The sequence below is a fragment of the Chiloscyllium plagiosum genome, chromosome 41, assembly GCF_004010195.1.
Source record: "Chiloscyllium plagiosum isolate BGI_BamShark_2017 chromosome 41, ASM401019v2, whole genome shotgun sequence".
Lineage (NCBI taxonomy): Eukaryota > Metazoa > Chordata > Chondrichthyes > Orectolobiformes > Hemiscylliidae > Chiloscyllium > Chiloscyllium plagiosum.
Genome location: NC_057750.1, coordinates 6,943,722 through 6,954,159, shown reverse-complemented (window position 1 = coordinate 6,954,159; position 10,438 = coordinate 6,943,722). Strand labels below are relative to the sequence as shown.

At 42.1% G+C, this 10,438-nt stretch overlaps 1 protein-coding gene across 1 annotated transcript in view; it reads left to right on the top strand.

The window, feature by feature from the left end:
• Window positions 1-4,316: 4,316 nt before the first annotated feature.
• LOC122542797 (echinoderm microtubule-associated protein-like 2) overlaps window positions 4,317-10,438 on the top strand; it is a 132,352-nt gene continuing 126,230 nt past the window's right edge. Inside the window, exon 1 of the mRNA XM_043680848.1 lies at window positions 4,317-4,758. Coding sequence (XP_043536783.1) covers window positions 4,692-4,758 — 67 coding nt within the window. The 5' untranslated portion in view covers window positions 4,317-4,691. The remainder of the gene's footprint in view (window positions 4,759-10,438) is intronic.

The following is a 10,438-nucleotide window of genomic DNA, read 5'->3' as shown; positions in this document are numbered from 1 at the left end:
ATTTCAAAACTGAGATTGATGATATTTTTGTCATGTATGGAATAGGGGTCAAAGAAGGTCAATGGACTTAAGAATCAGGTTAGATTGGCTTGAGGGCTGAATGGCCTAATTCCTTGCTTCTTGGAGGAGCTCATTTATCCTTTTACTGCATTGCAATGTCAAAAAGTGATCTGGCCTCAAGTAACGCAGAAACTGTATTTGCCCAATTCCCCTCCCATTCCATCAAGATGTTCTCCCCTTGAGAAGCTCAATATGGTCACCCTTTCCTGACTTAGAGTCATAGAGATGTACAGCATGGAAACAGACCCTTCAGTCCAACTAGTCCATGTCGAACAGATATCCTAACTTAATCTAGTCCTATTTGTCAGCGCCCGGCCCATATCCCTCTAAACTCTTCCTATTCATATACCCACCCAAATACCTTTTAAATGTTGCACTTGTACCAGCCTCCACCACTTCCTCTGGCAGCTCATTCCATACACGCACCCCCTCTGTGTGAAAAAGTTGCCCCTTAGGTCCCTTCTATATCTTTCCCCTCTCACCCTAAACCTATGCCCTCTAGTTCTGGACACCCCCACCCCAGGGAAAAGACTTTGGTAATTTATCCTATCCATGTCTCTCATGATTTTATAAACCTCTATAAGGTCATCCCTCAGCCTTCGATGCTCCAGGGAAAACAGCCCCAGCCTATTCAGCCTCTCCGTATAGCTCAACTCCTCCAACCCTGGCAACATCTTTGTAAATCTCTTCTGAATTCTTTCAAGTTTCACAACATCCTTCCGATAGGAAGGAGACCAGAATTGTACGCAATATTCCAAAAGTGGCCTAACCAACATCCTATACAGCCACAACATGACCTCCCAACTCCTATACTCAATACTCTGACCAATAAAGGAAAGCATACCAAATACATTCTTCACTATCCTATCTACCTGTGACTCTACTTTCAAGGAGCTATGAGCCTACACTCCAAGGTCTCTTTATTCAGCAACACTCCCTAGTACCTTACCATTAAGTGTATAAGACCTGCTTTGATTTGCTTTCCCAAAATGTAGCACCTCACATTTATCTAAATTAAAGGCTTCTTTTAATATTTTCTTACCAGCTTGATGTGTGGAGAATAAACAGCTAAAAGTCCTATCAGTGATCACATCATCTCCCAAGCCTATAACCTGAGACTCATTTAATGTGACATTTTCACCTACTTTTGAAGTGGCCAGTGAGATTATGCTTTGAATGTTAGCCTACTGGGTACTTGCAGTGATGAAAAATCTCCTTGGAGATTAATACTGTCCATCCAGACAATTGTGTCTAATTCTGGGCACCAAACTACAGGAAGGACATCAAGTCTTTGGAGGGGATGCAGAGGAGAGTTTTTAAAATTTCTCTCATGGGACAAGGGCGTCGCTGGCTGGCCTGTCTCTAATTACCCTTGAGAAAGTGGTGGTGAGCTGCCTTCTTGAACCACTACAAGTCCACATGTTGTACATTGACCCCCAATGCCCTTAGGGAGGGAATTTCAGGATTTTGACCCAGCAACACGGAAGGAACTTCAATTAGGATTGTAAGTGGCTAAGAGGGGAATCTACTTGGGAATTTGGTGGTGTTCCTAAGTATCTGCTGCCCTTATCGTTCGAGATGAAATTTGCTGTGGGTTTGGAAGGCGGTGTCTTAGCATATTTAGTGAATTTCTGCAGTGCATCTTGTAAATAGTACACACTGCTGCTCACACTGAGCATCAGTGGTGGAAGGAGTGGATGTGGAAGGTGGGGAATGTTGTACCAATCAAGTGGGGGATGCTTTGTCCTCGATGATGTCAAGCTTCTTGAGCTGCAGTCATCCAGGGCAAGTGGGGAGTATGCCATCACACTCCTGACTTGTGCCTTGAAGTTGGTGGAGAACTCAAATGATACAGAGTCAAATGGCCTCCTTCAGTGCCATATGTGAAGAGTCTAGAGAGGTTGGGATTGTTGTTCTTACCACAGTGAAAGGTGAGGAGACATTTCATATCAGTGTTCAAAGTTATGCTGTGTTCCCTTAATAGAGAGAGAAAGAGAATTTCTCCTGCTGGAAAGACCTGTAACCCAAGGACTTGAGATAAAATAAAAATGCAGCAAGTTGTAATCTGGAATGCACTACTTTCAATGGGCAGCGGAAACAGATTAAATGGCAACTTTCAGAATGGAATTAGATTACATACTTGGGAGAAATTTGCAGAACTACTGAGAAAGAGCAGAGAGGAGTGGGGCCAATTAGATAGATTTTCCAAAAGAGTTGGCAAAGACATGATGGTCTGCTTATGCGGTGTAAAACTCTACATCCTACATAGTTTTTCATGGAGTGTGGGTGTTTCTGGCAAGGCCTGCATTTGTTATCTGTCCCCAGTGGTCCCTGAACTGAGTGGTTGCAATTTCAGAGTCAGCCACATTGCTGTGGGTTTCGACTCTCAGGTAAGTCCAACTGGGTAAGGACAGCAGATCTCTTTCCCTGAAGAACATAAGTAAGACCAGATGGGTTTTTACAGCAATGAACGAGAGTTTCATGCTCATTATGACTGAAATTGGTTTATGTTCCAGCTTCATTGCGTCTTTTCTTTTAAATTGCTGGATATAAATTCCACAGCTGCCATTTTGGATTTGGAACTCATGGCCAATTAGTTTAGGATCTCAGATTACTCATCTAGTGACAAACTCACCGTGTCACTGTCTCCCTTTTTGAGTCATGCTGACTCTTTGAACTAAACAATCAGTAGAAATTGGCAGATTTTACATACTAAGGACGGTAATAAGTCTAGACAGTTGAAATTATATTCTGACTCCACATTGGTAAAATTCTATTTGTTCATTGGATGTGGGTGTCATTGACCGGGTCAACATCCTTAATTGCTTAGAGGGCAGTTCAGAGTCAACCATGTTGCTGTGGGTCTGGAGTCACATATAAGGCAGAATGAGTAAGGATGGCACATTTCCTTCCCTGCAGAATATTAGTGAACCGGATGGGTTTCCACAACGATCAAAGGTTGGTATTAGACTTCAATTTTATTCCAGAACTGAACCCACAACTCCACAACATTATTCCCTGCTGTCCAATGATACTACCACTACATCAGCACCTCCCCTGTATAAGGGGGGCATAGGAGAATTGTACCATAAATTCAGCTGGTTATTAGAGGATTCCTTTCAATTTCTTCTCCCACTTAATCAGGAACACTACTAAGGCAAAAACGCACAGTAAACTAATAGCAATAATAGCAAATAATGACTTATATTTATATAGTGCCTTTAACGGAGTGAATGTGGTTCTGGAGACTCATGTCGACCAGACCAGGTAAGGATGGCAGATTTCCCTTCCCTGAAGGGCACTAACTGTCTTTTATAGGCTAGCTTTTAATTCCGATTGATATTGGTGAGATTTGAACTTTTGTCCTCAAGGGCATTAACCTGGGGTTTGGATTATTTGTTCAGTGATATTACCATTATGCTGCCACCTCCCCCGAACTGGAGTTTGACATAAGGTGAGTCATTTTTAAGTCTCATTGTCTTTTCCTTAAGGAGCCCCTGCTTAATTTCAGAGTGAGTACTCTCACTCTATCCATTTCCAAGATGCAACCCTGAAGCCTTTACTGCTGAACAATAATGGGTTGGAGAGATGTTACTCTGATCCATTTCTCACATCTTCCTCCCTGTATTTATAGTCATTTGAATGTTCTGCTTTAGACAATGGGAGTGCTGACAACACCATTGTGGGAAAGTGGCCGAGAGGGAATCCAAAGGTCAGTGGTGCGACAGGCCCTGAAACAACAATGATAGTCATTCAGCCCCTTCCATGAACTCCCCTCTTCAATTGTTTGTGCCAACTCAGCTGCCCTACACTGTCTGAATTAGTAACTATTCAAGACCACTTCTGCCTATGTTCGCCCCACTGTTTATGTGTTGAAATGTTTGAATGCACTCACAAAAAAAAACGGTGTGGAATCAAGTGTAAAAGGAAATCAGTGTTACCCACAACTTATTTTAACTTGCTTATTGAGGATGGGAAGGATTCTCTGATGTTCTGCCCTTGAAAGGGTTAACTCATGAAGGCAGCATCGCAAAAGGTTTGAGCCCAAACATTCAACTAGCTGAACATTGTCATCAAATACCATTTATCAAGCTACCCTAGTTTAATTTGATTTCACGCCTAGTTTATCAGCTCTTTGGCTGTGCCAAGGAGATAGCGGCAGTTCATTGGCTGATAAAAAGGTGAAGTAAGCCGAGAACTCGTTAATAAATTAGCCTCAGATGCAGGTAGCAGACCAATGAGCTCATTGCGATGAATGGAGCAAGGAGAGAGCTGGAGTTTGAGGAAGAGCATCACATCACATCCTTAGGTGTGCTGTAACAAGCCTATTGATTTAAAACAATAAGATCTCGTTATTCATCCTCAGTCAGCTTTTAAAACAAAGATGGTAGCAGGATCAAAACCTTCTGAGAAAGAAGATGCAGCAAGAGCATTTACATGAATTTTTCAGTGCGGGAGACAGAGAGGAAATTTTTTCTCCCCCCATTCAAAGGCATGTGAAGGAGCTGGAGTGAGCTGGTTGCTATGGTAACAGGAGGCTGCAGAAGGAGCCCGAGAAAGTGAAATAAGGAGGGAGAAAAGCTTTTGTTGGTGTATTTTGTTTTCTGAAAAGAGATCAGAAGGAAAGGGGAATGGCGGATCGTATTCCTGGTTACGGTGGGTTGTATGACACCAGCTCCCTGCTGCAGTTTTGCACTGGTAAGTTCTCACAGTCTGAGGCCTTCAGAAAGGCCTGTACCACAGAAACCAAATACAAGGCTTTCTAATAGAATGTGAAGAAATGCATAACTGTTGAATTTAACATCCCTCTTTAATACAGAATAACCTGCTTCTGTTAGTCTCTGAGTTCCAGCAAATGGAGGTGCTCAAATTAACTTTAAATAAAAATCATAGCTTCCTTCACCTGTTCCTTTTGCTTCAGGCACACACAGTTTGGGGCTGTGCTCTGCCACATGGCTGCCATTTACTGTTACTTTTTGCCATTAGTTCATAGAAAACATGCACAGTCTGAGCTGATTATTGATTGGGTCTGACATTCTAACTCTTATTTTCTTGCTCTGTTTTTCTTCCACCTGCAGCCAACTGCAGAAACGAGAGCTTTTGTTTCTAAGTCTCAGATTTCCTTTCTTGATTTGGGATTAACAGCCACTCACAGTTTATAGCTGCATAATCTGACTGAGAGCAAGCTGTTGCATTACATGGAATGCTTGGGGCTGAGCTGACGTGCATGTTTTTAAGTTCAAAGTGGGATCTGGAGGAAGTCTGTCAAATGTTTACAGATGTACATGTGCGGGGGCAATGAGTTATAGAATAAATCCAAGTAATAGAAATGGGGAAAAAATGATAGAAATCACTGGTCCACTGTTTTTACAAAGTAGGTATAGAAGAACAATTCCCATTGCTGTAAGAGTCGAAAACGAAAGAGCACAGTTGAGTTAAGATAATTGGTGAAAGAAGCAACAGAAACATGTTGAATAACTTTTTCAACCAGCAAGTGGTTAAGATCTGGAATGTACTGCCTGAGAACGTGGTGGAGGCAGATTCAATTGAGTATTCAAGAAAGAATTGGATAATTATCTGAAAAAAGAAACCGGGGAATGCTATTCAATGTTTCGCTTGCTTGGACGGCCAACACAGATTATGGGCCGAATGGCCTCCTTCTGTGCTGCAATGGTTCTGTGATTCTGTGAAGTGATTGACAAATAATATTGTGGCATTTAATTCTGTTTGTCAAGTTGAAAATTAATTTGCTGTTTCTAAGTATTGCAAATCAAAATATTATCTTCTGATGTTCTATGTAAATAATTTTATGATGTAACTAACTTTCTCATTAAACTGTATAAGTTTCTTTTGATGCTCATGTGTGACGTAAAAGTTAGGATCAGGAGAATGTCACTCAGCCCCTTTGAACCCATATGATAAGCTGATGACTAATCAGGTTGTGTCCTTGAATCTACTTTCTTGTCTACCTCCCCTATTCTTTGACTCGCACTTCAGTAAAGAATCTGTCCAACTCAGTCTTAAAAGTATTCAATAATCTAACCTCCAATGCTCTCTGGAGAAGACTGGCTATCCTGTGAAAGAAAAAGAAATTCAGCATCTTCGTCTTGACCAGGAAATCCCTTCGTTTTAAACTATGTTCCCGAATTCTAAATAAAAACCAAAAGAACTGTGGATGCTGAAGATCAGAAGCAAAGACAGAAATTGCTGGAAAAGTTCGACATTCTGAGGAAGGGTCAGTGGACCCGAAACATTAACTCTGATTTCTCTCCAGAGATGCTGCCAGACCTGCTGAGCTTCTCCAGCAATTCTTGTTTTTTGTTTCTTAATTCTAATCTGTCCCATCGGGGTGTTGCAGACTAAGCCATCCTTTGTTTCCCTTCCCTAATTGTCCTTGAACTTTGCTAAGCTATTTCAGAGGGTGTCAACCACATTACTTTGGGCCTGGAGCCACATGTAGGCCAGATCTGGTGTGGACAGTCGATAACTTTCCCTACAGGATGTTAGTGAGTTAGGTGGGTTTTGATGACCACAGTCTTTGTTGTCATGGTCACTGAGACTAGCTTCGACTTCTAGATTTACATACATTCCACCAGCTGCTGTGGTGGGATTTGAACCTGCATCCCCAAAATATTAGCCTGGGTCTCCTGGATTATTTATACAGTGATATCGCCACTGCACCATTGTCTCCCATACTTGAGGGAAAAGAATTTGCAGAGCTATGGGGAATATGCAGGGGGACAGAATGCATTACAAGGACACTTGGAGCAAGAGCTGACCATCTGCCCTTTGAACCTGCTCCTCCATTCAATATGATCATGGCTGATGCTCCCTCTCAATGCCAAATTCCCGTGCTCTCCCCATACTCATTGATGCCTTTAATATCTAAAAATTTATGTATCTCTTTCTTGAACATATTCTATGGTAGAGGATTCTGCCCTTTTGAGTCAAGAAATGTTTTCTCATCGCAGTCCAAAATGGTCTAGCCTGTATCCTGAAACTGTGACCCCCTGGTTCTAGACACCCCAAACCAAGGGAAACATCCTTGATGCACTCAGTCTCTCCAGTCTTGTTCGAATTTTGTACGTTTCAATAAAATCCCCTCTCATTCTTGTAAATTCTAGCAAAAACAGGCCCTGTTGACCCAAATCTCTCCTCTAGGACAATCTTACCATTATAGGTATCTGCCTAATAAATCTTTGCTGCACTGCCTCTTGGGTAAGTGTAAGGTCTTTCAAAGATCCAACAGAGGCACAGTTGGACAAATGGCCCCCTGTGTTCTATCATTTTATGGTACATTCCACAGTTCATAAACCCAGAGTTGTGTTGATTTTTACAAGTGGTAGAAGGAAAATATTTTGATGACGGCATTCCAGCTAAAAATGGGTTGTGACCACTTTCCCCACTGTACTTCAAACTGCACAAGACTGTCTGTGGGTTTGAACAGAAAGAGTCTTGTTCTGCTTAAGTGCATATTAAAACACTACGCTACACAGTGCTGACAATATACAGAGAGCTGGACTTTTAAATAAACTGCTTGCAAGCTATCTCAATGCATAATAATGGGGAAAATGTTGCAGAAATACTTGGAGCTTTCAATTATCAATGATCAGCTTTATGTGGAACTGTAAGTGTGACATGAACAGCTTCAGGCAAGACTCGTTTCTTAAGATACTGCTGTGAGGCCTGTCAGCACCAGCGGTGTTATTATAACCCCAGGCATGGCAGAAATATTAGGCACTTGTTAGACCTTAGCTGAAGAATTGTCTACAGTTCCGGGTGCCACAATATGGGGAGAGTGCTTTCGAGACAATGCAGAAGCAATTTGCAAGAATGGCTCCAGAGATGAGGGACTTCAATGTTGTTAATAGATTGAAGAAGTTGGGACTGTTCTCTTTGGAGAGAAGGAGGCTAGGAAGTTTAGAAGTTTTCAAAGTCATGAGCGGGCTGGAGAGAGCGGGTAGGGAGAAACTGCTCCCAATCGTAAAAGAATCAAGAACGAGAAGGCATAGATTTAAAGTGATTTGCGAAAGGAGCAAATATGATGTGAGAAAAAAAAAATCTTTCACGCAGCGAGAGTCAGGGTACAGAATACACTGCCTGGAAATGTGGTAGAGGTAGGTTCAATTGAGGCATTCAAGAAAGGTGGTTATTTAGATAGAAATAACATGCAAGGAGATGGGGAAGAAACAAGAGACTGGCACAGGGTAATGCTGGTCATTTGAAGAGCTGGTGCAGACACAATGAGCCAAGTGGAAGAATTCTTTTGCTTCTCCATTCTTTGTATCTTCCAAAGTGACAAGTCAGGAAGGACAAAAAGGGAGAAGAACAGACAAAGGAAGCATATGGCGAGGTCAGTGCAGGAGAGAGAGAGAGAGAAACCCACGTTCCTAACTGACAGAGTTAGCAGTCACTGCCTTTGCTGTTGAATTACAAGACTGGCAGCTTAATGTTCCAGGATACGTGTATGGAATGAGCTGCCAGAGGAAGTGGTGGAGACTAGTACAATTTAAAAGGCAACTGGATGGGTATATGATTAGGAAGGGTTTAGAGGGATATGGGCCGAGTGCTGGCAGGTGGGACTAGATTGGGTTGGGATACCTGGTCGGCGTTGATGAGTTGGACTGAAGGGTCTGTTTCCATATTGTACATCTCTATGACCAGACCCTCAATTCTGGGTCCCAACTCCATGCCTAAATTGTTCCATCATTGTCTCACTTTCTTCTTTTGAAATACTTCACCAAGTTATAGAGTTTATATAGAACAGACCCTTCAGTCCAACTTGTCCATGCCAACCACACATCCTATATTAATCCAGTCCTATTTGCCAGCATTTGGCCTGTATCTCTCTGAACTCTTCCTACATTTTAGTGTGAATAATTGCTTAAGTGGCGTGGTTTCAAAGTTAAGTTAATGTTATTGAGAAGTCCTTGTGACAGTTTGCTACATAGAAATATGCTACATAAATGCAAGATGTTTTATAATGCATTAAAATTATGGTGTAGATCAATCATTTCTTCTGCTAGAGTTTTCTTATCCAGATTCATGACCTTTTCAAGATAGCCATCACTGTGTAGGTTTCTCGTTTGTCTCAGTAAAAGGCTGTCGTGCTTCCAGCTCTGTCCAATATGTAGAAATGTTCTTCTGATCCCACTCCCAGCATCATTGATTGTCTCCATCAGGCTACTGCAGGTCTTTGTCTCCTTTTGAAGTTTGTGCAAATTCTCCTATAATAACTTTTTGCAAACGTTCAAGCCTTTCAGGAAAATACAGTGCAAAATGGGACAAATTGGTAGCTCCTGGGAGCCATTTTGGGCCCAAAAGTCCCTTTAATTCAGTGCTGTATGATTCTACAATATTATGGAAATTACATTTTACTGAAAAGATGCACCTTGGAGGAGAGCATTCTCTTTGTATCTCTCTATTTGCTCTCCTCTTCTGCTAGTTTGTAATATTCCTGAACTTAGCTGTGTAATGCAAAAATATCATTGTACAAAACCCGTAAAACAATCAGCAAGACTTGGAAATCATCATATCAGTTAAAATAGAGCTCCATTTTGAGGTGATTACGAGAGGAGTAGAACTGTGATGCGTCAAATTTGACTGATTTTTTCCATCTACATGAAATGCAAGCTTGTGATGTGAACTTTTCAGGAGTTTTTTTTTTGTCAGAGATTTGGAGGCTCACCTTTTAGTAGGTCTCTGAATGCCTGCTGTTCTGAGATTTGAATGTTGCCACGATCATTCAGTGAACTCTGTGTGTGCACATGCACACAGTGGATCGTTGGTTGGATGGAGGGGCTATGTTGTGGGAGCTGGGGAGATGTGAGACTAGAAGTGCACAGTAAATCTGTGAGGCCGATGGGGTCGTTCTTTTGACAATGTGCCTTTTCATTGGCTCTTTTAGAGCAGTGAAGTGAGGTCCCACCATTTTTGTGCCTGCCCTTCATGAATTTAGTTATCTGCGTGATTCTTTCTGTGTGTGTTTCACCTTCTGTGACTCCAATGTTTGCTCCTCTGAGATGTTCCTGGAGTGGGCAGCCATCTTTGCAATTCATCAAAACCACCAACTGTGACGTTCTCTGGGAACTCATTCCCCCCCGATCGCCAGAACTTTACTGTGTTTGGGCTGTAAAGAAAATCATTCAGCTAGGGTGCGCCCACCCTTGAAAAAGACACAGAGGTTTAAAGGGGTCTTGCAATTTTTAGCATCAAGTCAGAGCTCCATATTCACCATCACAGCCTCGGAGCTCAGATCCCAGAATCTTGTCTTGTGATCTGTGACAGTACTGTGCCTTTAAGAGGATTTCCTTCTGTGCCATTTCTCTCACAGCAAGGTGTTGCCACAGTTGTCCCGGAATGTCTGCTTCAGAATCGG